The sequence below is a fragment of the Streptopelia decaocto genome, assembly GCF_964273445.1.
Source record: "Streptopelia decaocto genome assembly, chromosome: 13".
Classification (NCBI taxonomy): Eukaryota; Metazoa; Chordata; class Aves; order Columbiformes; family Columbidae; genus Streptopelia; species Streptopelia decaocto.
Window position 1 is genome coordinate 6,608,011 of NC_138668.1, and position 13,970 is coordinate 6,621,980.

Below are 13,970 nucleotides of genomic sequence, written 5' to 3' on the forward strand. Positions count from 1 at the left end.
TAGGGTAATACACCACTTTCCTTCGCGAAAGTACACAGGAAAGGAATCAAAATGACCCGTTATTATTTTCATTATTACTCTCATTCCTTCGCACGCAGAAGGAGTTATTTCCATTGCGCATATTTCTATGGGCAAAGCAGCAGTGAATAGGGGCTCACCCCCGGGCAGAAGCCACCCCGCAGCATGGGCTGGCACAGGGATGGGGACGGTGACGGGGGAACACGCACCCCGGCCCCCGCTCTCCCCGCACGCAGTGGGGGCCTCGGGAAGGTTCCCCTTCATTTCCTCACCACACAAGCACAGCACGAGGAGGGATGCCTGCAATTTATTTCTCCTTCTTAGCATTAAAATTCCATGGTGCGGGGTGTTAGTAACAAGCCTGTCTGTTTATGGAAAGCCGACAGCAGCAGGACAGGTCAGCTATGCTTTATTATTGTAATGAACCTTCTAAAGCAGCTGTATAATAACAGCTCTGGGCCTATTTCTGGTAAGTCTCCTGGGCGTTTAATTCCATAGAGCTGGAGGGGCATTCTTCAGAGAAAGAGCTCGTAGGATGGAGGGCTGGATCACAGTGGAGCCAGGATGGTCTCGGGACACAGAAGGAAAATGATCACGTGGCTGCAGAGCCAGAATTAAATCCTACAGTTGAGATTTTAGAAAGACTCGTTGTTCACAGGAATATTTTCATGATAGTGTTTCAATTAAAGTTGTCTCCTGTTTTGCTTTGCATTTTCATCTCCACAGCTCCCAGGCCAGGCACGATGCAGCACTGGGCTGGCAAAGGGAGACCTGGATGTCGGAGGAGGAGGCTGACAGATCCGATTTTCAGCGTCCATGAATGCCAGCAGGCAGCAAGAAAGCTGAATGGCAAATGTGGTTTGAAAACTCCTCCGTGCTTGTCAGCTGAGGTGTTTCCAGTGAACTGGGTAAAAAAAAGGTCATTATTGGAACTGTAAGTTAAAAAAAGCCCATCATTCTGAGAGGATCTCTGAGCTGGTTGGCTTTGCATCCCCTGTGCCAGTGTGTGAGCCCTGTCCTGTCCCAGGATGGTGGCCCTGCCCGGGCTGCTGGTGGTCATGCTCCTGCTGCCCTGAGTCCTGTCACCCCCTGCCCTAGCTGGCATTCCAGCCTGGATCCCTCTGAGTTCCTGCTGCTGCTGACCTGTGCTGTGCAGAAAACTGGGGTGGAGAAAAATAATTTTGGCCTTAACATTGGGAAGCCTCAGACTCCTCAGGTAGTTTGGGAAAAAACATCATTCCCAGTGCCAGCCCTGCAGTGGGCATTTTCTGTTCAGTGCAGGTGCCCTCCTGACTGACCTGAAGACAGGACTGCCCTGGTGGGTTTTTTTGTTTGTTTGTGGGGTTTTTTTCCTGTTTTTCTTTTTTTTTTTTTTTTTTTAACTGCTATTATTACCACCATTATTATCAGTTACTCACCTCCCACTGACTCCTCATCCCCCCACCCCGCCTGCCCGGACAGCAGTGACAAGAGGAGAGGACGGTGTCGCTGCCCTAGCGTCGGCCTGGGGCGAGCGGCGCTCCCGGCGGTGCTGGCGTGGGGGCCGCTGCCCGCACTGCTGCCCGCACTGCTGCCCGCACTGCTGCCCGCACTGCTGCCCGCACTGCTGCCCGCACTGCTGCCCGCGCTGTCGCTGGTCCCCTCGCTCCTCCCCGCCGGGGCAGCCTCGGCGCGGGGATGCAGGTGCTGTATGCAAATGAGACCCGTGGGTGGGGCATCTCTCGGTCCCGCCCCCCTCCCGGTGCTATGCAAATCAGCATGCAAAGGCAGAGGGGCGGGGCTGTTGCCGAGCGGCGCGAGCGGAGGGGCGGGGCTCTTTATGCAGATGAGGGGGCGGGGCGGAATCCTTATGTAGATGAGGGGGCGGGGCGGCGCCGGGCGTGTGTCGGTTCCTCCCGCCAGCTGCGGCCAGAGGTTCCGCGCGCAGCCGAGCCCCGGCCGCAGCTGCAGCGGACGGACCGCGCCGAACCGGGCCGAGCCACAGCGGACCGGGCCAAGCCGGCGGCCGGCAGCCCGCGCACAGCATGGCCGAGCCGCCGGCGGCTCCGGGCCCCGAGGGCGAGGAGGGCCCGGTGCGCTTCGCCCGTAAGGGCGCCCTGCGGCAGAAGAACGTGCACGAGGTGAAGAACCACAAGTTCACGGCGCGGTTCTTCAAGCAGCCCACCTTCTGCAGCCACTGCACCGACTTCATCTGGTGAGCGGCCCCCCCGAGTTCCCGGCACCGCCACCCCCGGGATCCCCTTTCACCCGCTCCGGGACACACGACCCGGCCCGGCGGCACCCCAATGCGGCGGGTCTGCGTCCCCGGGCACCCCCTCCCGGCCCGCCTGCCCTCCTCCCCCCCGGTGCCCCCTCTCCCGCCGGCGGCGCCCGGCAGGATCGTTCCGCGGCCGGTGTCTCACGCCGCCTCTCTTTCCGCAGGGGCTTCGGCAAGCAGGGCTTCCAGTGTCAAGGTGAGTGTCGCGCTGCCGCGGCGTCCGGAGGGGGAGGCAGGTACCGGAGCAGCATCCCCGCGGGAACCGCCGTGCCCAGGCCGGGGAAGCAGCTTAGTCATTTTTTTCAGCTACCGAGCAAGTGCATGGTGCTTTTAAGCCGGTGGGGTTTCCTTACCACAGATAAGCGCCCAAGACTTCAGATAAATCCCCCCAGAAAAGGCAGAGGGAAGTTTATTGTTTTTAACATGCTTTACATGAAAACGTGTGTTTTAATGGCAAACAGGCTGCGCGCTGGCTTGCTGGCAGTCCAGTGCTGTAACTGTGCAGCCTGGAGGAACTTGAATGGCTTAGTTGTGTTGCTGGGGAAAAATGAGGCTTTATAACAAAATATGCTGTAATATCTTCTGCGTTACTACAACCAGAATTCTTTGTTCTGATAATGCCTGGATTCGGGAGGGGCTCTTCAGTGATTTGTGATATTCCCCCAGGAAATGAAGATAAATTAGCCAGGTTTTATTGTGTTGCTCGGTGATCTTTTAGCTAGCTGCAGGTTGCTTGCAGCTAGCCTGCTAATTCTGGCCGTGATGGTGTGGGTCACACCTGTAAGAGGCTAAAGCTGGGTTTGGGATTCAAACAGGGCTGTGCTGGCAGTGAAATTTTGCTCTTAGGAATATTTGGGCAGAGTTTTATCTTGGCGGGTGGCTGAATCCCAAGTTGAGGTATTTTGCCTGCAAATTAAACATCTGCATAGCTCTAATATCTCAAGGACAGCTCGGCTTGGCAGCCTGTGTATCTGAAGCAGAGAGCAGCCCCCCAGCTGACCGCGTGGCACTGGATCCAACCTGGAGGTGCCACAGTGGGTGCAGGTGGGACGGCTTTGTCTTGGATTCTCTCAGGAGCATCTCGGCAGACACTTGTACAAGCAGTGTAAAGTGTAGCCCAATCTGAATGTCACTGCTGTTCATCCTTAACACTTGCCTTAGGAGTATAACTACAAAATACCAAAAGCATCTGCCTTCCAAACCCCCACCTAAAGGCCTGGGCTGGTGTCGGCAAGCAGAGGAAAGCAGATGTGGAGACAAAAACATGTGCTAGTGGTGTTACTCAAGGTCACAGCTTCCCCTGGTACCTGAGGTTTCATACATGGGCAGTTAAGCTGTGTTACTCAGACTTTTGTGCAGCTCGTCTCTTGTATTGTGCATTTTCCCAGGTTTACCCACCTGTTATTTCTCTGGCTTCACTTATGGTCATGCTGGGCGTATTTGTGCAAACACAATGCCCCTGAAATTTGAAATGTGCTAGAAAAGCTGGTGGGGATCATCTGCTGGTGGGGCAGGGTCTTCTGTGTCATTTCTAGTGCTTTGATCAGTTCTACCTATAGCATTCAGTAACAGATAATTTGAGCCTTTTCGAGTCCCTCTTCCAGCCATTAGGAGCTATTGTCCAAAATTGTAATTGTGCACTTGCTTCGGGCTTTATCCTTAAAGGTTTTAAATCAGTATTAAATCAGCCTTCAGTGGGAGGTCAGTAAATGGGGCTCATGGAGGTGGTCTCAGACTTGCTAATGCACAGCAATTGGCCTCCAGATGGGGAGAGCAGCTGTTAAACAGAGCAGTCCTGTCCTGGAGCCCTTGTGAGGCTGCAGTGACACCAGTAGCTTCCCAGTAGCACGCTGTGCTCAGTGACATCTCCAGAGGTGCCTCACTGGTTTGTAACACATCTTTCTGCCTTAAGAAACCACTTTCCAGGTTATTCTGGTATTACAGACATGAAAACCGCATTACTGTATTGCAACAGGAAATTTTGCAGATGGTGGTGTGTAGAACAGACCAATTTTTACCTCGGATACCTTCCTAAATATCAGTGATCTTCTGTGGATTTTTGCAGGAAAAACCACTGGTGTGGTTTGTGCCCCACACGTTTTGCTGCGGGTGCTGTTGGACTTGGTAAATACATTTTATTTACTGGAAGGGAAAAACCTCAGGGCTGGCTTTTGTTTAGGGCTTCTTTTTCTTCAGCTCTGCAGGGCTTGCAGGAAGGTTTCATTGTAGTGTTTAGCGCTTCATTTACTGAATGTGGCTTTAATTCAACAACTTCCCCAACTATTTGATCCTGTTGTTCAGTGGGAATGGCTGGAAATGTAGTGAAGGCACAGGCCTGGCTTATTCCTGAGCTGTTTCCTACTGCTGTGCTTGCTTTAAGTAGGTTTTCACCTGTGCCCTGATTTCTTTCTAGGGCATTTGCAATAATTAGATTGTTAATTAGCTCATTACTTGTGACTTTTGGCAGGAAGCTAGCAGAAAGCAACTCTTTATAGCTTGAAATACTAATGGATACCGCAAATGCCACTTAATTGCTTGCTAATCTGCTTCTTATCCCTGTATACAATCTCCTTCTTATCCTTGTGTACATCTGAAGGCTTCCTGGGTCTTTCTCCAGAGCCAGAATGGTTTCTGTGTGGGCAGCAGGAGGTGGCACAGAGGGGCTTTCTGGCCCTGTTTTAATGGTCTGGTGTAGCTGGGAGGCTGTGAACTCTCATGTGAACTCATGAATAACAAAGAGCAAGGGATGTACCTGTTCTCCCTTCCTGGGTTTCAAGATCCATCTCTCCTATACCATTAGCGGGGAATACGTGAGGAGGGAGAGAGCAGCATCTCTGTCTGCAGGCTCTCTTGGTAGGAATGACATGCGGCTGGGATAGAGCGCTCTTGGTTCTCGTAACTTGAGTGCTTTGAGGGTGGGTAAAGGAAAGGGAACTGGTTTGAAAGCTGTTGAGAGAGAAACTCTTGGTCTTATTCTCAGAATATGCCACTTCTGGGAACTGGCAGCTTTCTCTTTGTCTTTTTTGTTCATGTGCCCTCCTTGACATCCATGGGGCATCTTTCTGCTATTGCCCAAGCAGCTGTCAGTCCCTCTGCAGATCAGGGCACCAGTTGTGTTGGATGTTTTGGGAGGGGGCACCTCGCTGGGACCTGGATTTGTTTCACCTGGAGCCGCGTGGCAGTGGCTGGGTGTGCTCGGGCTGGGGAGGAGGTGCTCACATAGAGGTGAAGAGCCATGGAACGTGATTCTCACTTTGGAGCAAAAAATAACCTGCAGCTGTTACTGCTTTCACATGTATAGAGTGAGCAGAAAAGATCTTGGAAAGAAGAATCTTGATGCCTTAAGAAGGGGAAAAAATGAAAGCATCATTTAGTAACGGATGCTTAGATCTCAGGCAGTAACTTTTCTGGGCAAAATGTTTAGTTCTTATCCATGGTTATGACTCAGTAAGCAAAGATACTCTTCAGATTTATTCTCTTTCCAAACTTCATACCAAACACAATTCCTTCTTCCAGGTTTTCTTCTCCCCATCCTCCAAATCCAGTTCTCTCGTTTTGTTGTGTGTTTTCACAGTTCAACCTTTGATACCCAAACTAAGCAGCTGGAAAATATCAGGCGGGCCTTACCTTTCAAGCAACTATTTCTCTCTTGCTATCTGCCTCCAAACCCACCCTTCCTTCCCCACGTGCCCTCCAGACGGAAGCGAAACCCGTCTGCTGGGGCTGAGCTGCAGCGACGGCCGCTGGGTCGTCGCCATTAACTTCATCCCGCGCGTGCTCTTACTGACTGTGTTAAGCAAGTGAGAAACAAAAGCAAAACAAACTCTAATCATTCAGAGTTGCCTCAAACCCAGTAATTTCGTGTCAACATATTATGCACACTGGAGAAATGTTAGTGTTCAAATAGACTAATTAAAAATGTTACTGCAATTACATTTGCGACACAAATGATGCTAATTATATAATGCTGCAGAAATTGGAAACATAATTTTGGAGGGTTTTTGTGCGCCTTGTAGTGGTGATACAATTCTCAACGTTGCTGCCGGGGCAGCGCCTGGAGCGGGGACAGGCAGAAAGGGGAACTCGGGCTGGTCCAGGTGCTCTTTGGTTCTGCAGAACTGTGAATAAAAACAGAGTTGACGGGGAAAATGGGAGGATGTGCCCCTTTGTGTTTTAGTGGAAGGATCAAGTCTCCTTCAAAGACTAGACTTAAGCCTGAGCCGGTTTCCCTGATCCAGCTCCTCCCTGCACCAGATCCCTGCGGTTCAGAAGAGCAGCCGCGGCGGGAGATCTGGTGTGGAAGGAAACCTGGACCTGCAGAAGCTCTTGCAGTGCAGGGTCCGTGGCTGTCAGGTTCAGCAGGGATCATGCGATATGTGAAGCCCCATTAGTGTCTCCTTATAGAGCAGAAGGGTTCGCTTGAGTTTCTCAGTGGAAGTGGTTTCTCTTTTCCCTCCCCCTTTGCAGTCAGCATGGTAGATTTTTCTTTATCTCCTGAGATAGCTGTCATCCTGAAATAACCTCAGACTTGGGTACCGAGGTGGTCTGCTTCCCTCCCTGGGTGTCTGTAACCAGCCAACGTCAGCAACAGGAAGGTGGGCAGAGGGTTTTGGAGCTGGGCCAGGGGGTCCAGCTGCTTTGGGGGTGACAGGAGCATTCACATCACATCTAACTGGTGTCTGTTATCTGTGACTCCACTGCGGAGTTTAAACCACCCTGGTATATGAGCCTCTGCTGTGATTATTCTGAGGGTATTGAGTCTTCCAGGGGAATTTAATGCCTGGGCTGTCTCTAAGGAGACTCCTCAGCAAACAGCACAGGCATTCCTGTGTGTCTGTTAGCTCACGCGCTTGTAATCCTGCACATTCCTGCAGCACATGGGCTCCTGGAAGGTGTGCGGAGCATCCTTGCACAACCAGTCGGTCGTGGGCGGACGCAGCAGCACATGCTGGGGCTGCAAAACAGAGCAAGACCTTGAGGGTTTGATATCTGGTACCAAACAGGAGGTGGGGTTGAATCTGCTCTCAAAACTTGGTGCAAATTCTGTTAACTGATGGGGTTTTCTCTAGAAACTCAAGCTTGAGGAGCTGCACAAGCGCCTCTGGTGGGCTCTGCCCTCTCAAGCAGCAAGCACGGCTCCTTGTTCTTCTGACCACATTTGGAAAGGCAAGAATCTAAACATGCTTGAGACTCTTGTCGGTGCCACCCGGTCCCCCTTCTGATTTATCAGCAAATAAGCTGCATGATCACAGTGACTAAGAAATTAACTTCTAGCTGTGCCCATAATGTAGGTTCAGGGCAGAACTGCTTGGAATGCGTCATTAAAAAGTGTGCAGTCAGAAGGGCAGTGTTAAAGTGCCATCCCCTGCTCTGACTCGAAGGAGAAGGGACGCTTGTAGCGGTGGGTGGGATGGGATTTTGCCCAAGAGAAATGTTTGGGTGGATTTTTCCTGCAGAAGCCAGCTGTGCAGAGGATTAGTGCTGCACGTTAACACAAACAGAGCTGCGGGGCTGCCAGGCTCTGCCCGTGGGCTGCTCGCCTCTGTGCGTGTGAGGAGGCTCCGGCATGAAGGACAGCGCGGAGCGGTGGCGGAGGGCGTTTGCAACGCTGTGCCATTAATTCCTCTAGTGCAGCTTCATGAATCATTATTCTGAAAGTCCACAAATTAGAGCCATTTAGAAAAGGTGAGTAAGAAGCTCCCTGCAGGAGAGTGGGGTAACTGTAGGTCTTTTGGGCAGCGTGTTCCTTGTGTTGTGCGAGAGCTGCAATCCGTGACAGTTTGCTGGGAACAAGCCCATTGAAAAAGGCAATAGAAACAAAGAAAAGCAGGAGTCCTTGTGCAGTGATCTGGGATGCATCCTTGGGTTTCTGTTGCCATGTTGTGGTGTTGCCTTGTGTGTTGCCAGCACAAATACTGGTCAGTGTGCCGGTGAGTGATGTGATGTGCGGGGTGTGCACGCTGTCCCTGAGAGCTGGGGAACAGGGAGGAGAGAGTGTCTAGTGTCTCAGAGACCCTCCAGGCTTTTCAAATGATGCTGTAGGAAGCAAAGTGCGACCAAGAACTTGTTCAACCCCTGCACTGGTGTTGTCCCATACCTCGAGTTTTAGCAGAAACTCTTGGTGGAACCAGAGCCGCCGTGCTGCTCGGTCAGGTCCCCTGCAAGGACTCCTGGATCAGATCTTGTGTCTCAACAGGGACATGAGTGCAATGGGAAACAAGGGCTGTCCCTTGGGTTTTGCCATGGGCTGCTGCTTCCCAGCCAGCACCACCATCCCTGCAGCCAGGGCTGGGGTGGTGCTGGTGGCCGCTGTGCCTTGGCCAGGAGTCCCTTGGCGCAGAGAGGCAATAGTACCAGCTGGGATGTAAAATGGACACAGTAACTGCTGTCGTCCTCCAGACAGTGACCCAAGGGATCAAGGTGAAAATCTCCCCCAAGATTTTCAGCCCCATGGGGGTGAGTGTTAGGGGGTGCTCCCAAGCACAGGGGCCATTGTCCCAGCACAGAAGGGGCTCTCACCAGGAGAGACCTGACCCTGGCTGGCCCCGTCCTGCCAGCCTGGAGCGGCCGTTATGGGGAAGTCAGTTTTTCCACAAAAGCCACAGGAGGGGTGGGGGACACAAGAAGAAAGCTCCGGTTGTGTGGTGCTCCGTAGCAGCCAAACGTGCGGTAGGAAGCAGCAGCGATTCCCAGCAGGAGCTGTGCTGTGGCTCCTCTGGAAGGCAGCGCTCCCAGCAGGGCTGCACCGGTGCTGTGCGAGGGCAGAGGCGGCCGAGTGCTCAGCTGGCATCACCAGGATGGGAAGGTCTGTTCCGAGGTCGCTGGTCTGGCTTTTCTGTGTTCAGTCCCAGTCGTCCCCAGTGCTGTGCTCAGAGCAGTGGCTGGAAGCTGTTGCCTCGAAAACAGCTCCCGCCCCATGAGAAACACTCCTGTGGGTTTGCAGCTGCTGAGAAGGGGGGCGAGCAAAACCCTTTGCTTCCTGGGGGCGCAGCAGGAACTGGGGGTGCACGGCCCCATGGTGCTGCTGGGGGTGGTGTGGGCTGTGCTGCAAGGATGGGGGTCTCTGCCATTCACGGCTGTTTTGTGTCAGCACCACCGTGCTCTCTGTTGTGATCACCTTAAGCTGTGAGTGATTTATCTGTCCTGTGCTTAGACCAGCCTCCATTGGAAGAATAAAACAAATTAAAATGTCGTCCTTATGAGTAGGCCACCTGAATTCTGTAAAATTAAAACATCTTGCAAGCAGCAGTCCTTTTTTTCCTGTTCAGGATTATTTAATATGCAAAGCATGATGAGTCCTTACAGGGTCCCACTTCACACAGTGATTTGGTCCTCACCATAACTTCCAATAGCTGATCCTGGTTCCCTGTTAAGGGAAATGCATTTCATGGAACGCGACAGCTCTGCTTCTGCAGCATCACCGTCCAGATGAAGCTGCTGCTGCCCCTGCTGCTCAGCATCTGCTGGCGGCCGTGGGCTCTGTCTGCTGGTCTGCAGCCTGGGAATCGCTTCAGGATGGCTCCCTGTGGCTGTGGCATCAGCAGCTTAATGCTCCTTGCAAACTGGAATAGGACTCCTCACCATCTTCCTCAGAAGAGGTTCCCGGAAGCCATGGCTTTCTCTTCTTGTTTACCACGCGCCTCTGGTTCTGGAAGCTGGCCAAGGCCGGGCAGTGCGGGCTGTGGCGCTCACTGCTGTGCTGGGACCTGCTGATAAATGCTGGTTAGATGAAGACGTGATTCCTTCCCTTGCTGCTTCTCCGGCACGCCCGGGGTCCCTGCGCTGTGCTGGGGAGCGGGGGTGCTCGCGGGGTGAGGGGCCCAGGCGTGCTGGCTGCCCAGCCCTGCGGCTCAGAGCCGGCCTGGGGCAGAACGGCGGCTCTGCTCAAGCTGTCTGCTGCTGAGGGATTTGGGTTGACTTCCCCAGCTGTTTATAGCTGTCTTGTTCTTCCCATCATGTGAATAATAATACCAAAAAAGGCAGTTCTAGTGTGATACTTGAATCAGCAGGTGTTTGGGGTGAACACCTGTAACCTCATCAACCTCCTGCTTTCAGAATTCAACTTGTTTAGCACAGGAGCACAAGTCTTCCTGCCCCAGCTGATGTGCATTAATTGCTGAATATCTAGTGCATTTGAGTTGCATCTTATTGGTTTAAATTATTTGCTTCCATATTTGGTCTTGCTTTTGTGCCAGATTTATCCATCTTGTTGAATATGACAAGGAGAATATACTGACTGCTAATCCTGGCTGGACAGGCAATGCCTGCTGAAAGACCCAATATCAGTAGGCTCTAGTACATGCAAGTTACTGGGCTTGCAAACCTGAGACTCGTTATGGTACGATTCACCTTAAATTGGCTCTTTTGCAGCTGGTTACATCTGTGTTTCTTCCAGAGGGTCGGTGTACAGCAGACTTTCCCTGTTGGGTGGGAGTGCTCGCTCCCCAGAGCAACCTTCTGAGCAAGGAAATCCTCCCAGCTCCAAGCAGAAGGAACAGGTGAATATTTTTGGGGGGATGGTTGGGGAAATTAGTGGCTCTGCAGAGAGTTCCTGGGAGCGGTTGGGCTGGAGCAGGGCCCATGGCTGCAGTGGGGACGTGTGGGGTGGCCGGGGGGCTGGGGACAATGCCAGCTCTCGGGGCCATAGCCATTGGGTGGCTGAGGGGGTGGGGACAGCACCGGTCTCAGAGCTGTGGCTGCTTGGGGCGTTTCTGCCTCTGCTGTCGCTTGGGTATCATGTAAAAACTTCAGTCTCCTGTAGTTCTGATCTTCCTACATTTGATATTTAGTCAGCAGCAGGGAAGCTAAAAAAGATGCTGATGCCTCAGTCTCAGCCTTCAGCCGCTCCTCTTCTTCCTCCCGCTGTGACGCGGGTGTGTTTTAGCCGATTGTGCCAGTAGATTCCTCCCCGTCTCCTGTTGCCATGTGAAAGGATGCAACAGTAATAGCTTCACCTTTGGAGAGAACAGTTAAATACCTTTATTCTGATGGTCTGAACAGCAAGCACATTTAATAGTTGACACTCTTAGCACATGAACAAATGCATTTTCATGATTTCCAATTATAGCAGAAGAATGAGAAAGTGAGGTTGCGAAGAGGAGTGAGAGTCGTCTTGGCTCTTTTGAATGGCTTGATGCACCTTTGCTCAGTGACGTAGCTATGAAGTCAGGAGTTGTCAGTACGAAGATTCTTTTATAATATCAGTAAGAAGCTGGAGTGAGGGGGAAGTGGCCCACGAATTTAATTTGCATCACTGAGTGGATTAGCTCCTGACGCAGTGCAAAGTCATTATTTACCATGTCTCCAGATCTGTTGCCTTCATCAGTGCAATGGTTTGGAGAGAGACTGATTCAGAGATCATTACATCCCTGTTTTACTTGGCGAGGACCATTAACACTTGCCTTGTAAGCAAAATGATGGTGCTTGTCAAGATTGTTAATGCTGTGCCTACCCTAAGAAGCTGAGTAATTTGTTTTTAGGTTTTTTCTTTCTTTGCATTCATTACACTAAATACTTCAACTTTAGCTTGGTTTAGGAAAAATATTTGGAAATGCTCCCTAACTTGCCATTAACCTACAGTAGCCAAGAGGAGAAAGATTGCCTGGGTGAGAAAAACGGTGCAACCCATGTCCTGGGCTGTGAGACAGATGCATCTTCCCCATGAAGGAGCAGAAGTCTTACGCACAGCTTGAAGTAATCCCCCAAATGGGTATTTATAGGCTCCCCAGAGCCTGACACCATTTTTGCTGTGGAGCAGCCTTTGCGATGTTGTCAGGATGGAGATTAGCTTTGGTACAGGCTTTGTTTTTTGTTGCCTGCTTCAGCCTTCGTATGGGCTTCTTTAGGAAAACAGCCTTTACAGAGGGGTTATCAACATCCCAGGATTCACTCGGTTTTGGAAGAGTTTTATTACTTGCTTTTTGGGGGTCTGATCAGAGTGAAGTGCCTCTCACGGAACAGCTATAACTGCCATGGAGAGCACTCCTGAGGGTGGCAGAGCTGCTAAGAGGGGACATCCCTGCGAGCAAGGGGACAGCAGGGCCAAGCCGACATTTCTGCTGCCCACCTGTCCCCCCAGCACATCACGGGAGATTCTGCTGCTTTCTGTTCCAGAAATGGCTGTAAAACCACACTAATTCACATCCTGCGTCTCAGGACTGTCTCCAATGGCTCAGTCCATTAACTTCCAAATTTGTCTGATTCATTTGTCTTTGACAGAGAGATGCCTCAGGGCCGCAGTCTTCTGGAAATGAGGCTTTTAGGTCTGTAACAGCGAGTTATTCTCCTGGGTGAAACAAAGTGACCTTGGTGGCAGCCAAGAAGCTGATTTTGGGACTGGCTTCTGAGGGTTCTCCCTGCCCCAGCCATCCGTATCTACACACTTCTGTCCTGGGGGCTTGTCCTCTTGGGAGGCTGGCAGGTCTGTCCCAGAAGCCTTCTGCCATTGTGTCACCCATTGCTGGAAGCCAGACCTTGTGCAGAAGGTGGGATGCTGGCTGGGGAGATAGATGCTCTTGCACTGCGTGGCCAGGAGCAGTGGGAGAGGAGCTGGTACCATCCCTGTCCCCTCTGCCCTGGACACCATCAGTGGGAAGGACACGGCAGCCGCGGTGGTGGCGAGAGCAGAGCTCCTGACCTAGAGTCTCCCAGGGCTTCTGAGGTGGAAAAAGTCTCACTTACTGGGTCATTTAGAGGATCTGAATCTGGGGTTTTGGCAGGAGGAAAGGCTTTAATTAGCCGCTGCTCAGTAGGGCTGCTATTAGATCTTCAGAGCAAGATGCTGCTGGACTGGAAAAAATGTAACAATAGCTCATTTGCTTAGGAAGCCGTGATAGCAATTTGCATTTTGGTTGAGGACTAAACCCTTGTAGAGAATTTTTCTAAAATAACTTCAAACTGTAGTTCAAATTTCTTCCTTCCCTGAAACTGAATGAGTATCTGTCTTGGTGCCAAGCAGATTGGAGTTTGAATTCCTTTGTTCGCTTCTCTCGCTCTGCTGTAAGGGAAGCGAATGCTTGTCTGGGCTGTGGACAAGCACTGTCATCAAATACTGCATGACAAATGGCTTGCTTCTCTCAACCTTGAAGCAGAATTAAATTCTCCTTTATTATATACCTAAAAGGCTTTTTTTTTCCCCTCTAACAACAGTCCCTCTGTTGACCTGAATGCTCAGGTGACATGTACTGGGGTAGGCAGCTTTGCACCATGTCTTCTGAATCTCAGCTCTGCTGCTACTTGAAAATAAAGCACTTTGAAATACATTCTGGGAACTTTTTTTTGTTTCTGCCTGTGTTGCCACCTTGCACAAGGTGATGTTCAGCATCGCTGGTATGAAAAGAAAACCAGCCTCTGCAGCCTTGGCCTGGCTGTGGCTCCAGGCTCTGTGCTGTCCAGCAGATGCCGGCACTGGCTTTCTCAGGGTGGGTGTCTGAAGGCTCTGGCACTGGGGTGTCTGTGTGGCAGAAGCGTCTGTCTCTCCAGCAATGTGCTGTTTGTCCTCAGGAGAGCGGCACGACTGTGGGTCCCTGGGACCCAATGCTTGGCTGGGCTGCCAAGAACCTGGGGCTGGTTTTGCTGGAGAGCAGCTCCTCAGCTTGCTGGGCATTCCTGCCCGGATCACTCTGCTCTGCGTGCTGGAGGATTGTTTGTCTTTGATCTAAGACTTGGCTGCAAGCGGTTGCTGTTCCTTTCCCAG

The 13,970-nt window shown here is 51.7% G+C and overlaps 1 protein-coding gene across 2 annotated transcripts in view; it reads left to right on the forward strand.

The window, feature by feature from the left end:
• Nucleotides 1–1,897: 1,897 nt before the first annotated feature.
• Nucleotides 1,898–13,970, forward strand: part of PRKCB (protein kinase C beta) — a 104,438-nt gene continuing 92,365 nt past the window's right edge. Inside the window, exons 1-2 of one of the 2 annotated variants that reach the window (XM_082064800.1) lie at nucleotides 1,898–2,212; nucleotides 2,440–2,471. In XM_082064800.1, coding sequence (XP_081920926.1) covers nucleotides 2,043–2,212; nucleotides 2,440–2,471 — 202 coding nt within the window. In that variant the 5' untranslated portion in view covers nucleotides 1,898–2,042. The remainder of the gene's footprint in view (nucleotides 2,213–2,439; nucleotides 2,472–13,970) is intronic. The other variant, XM_082064799.1, reaches the window with a different exon arrangement.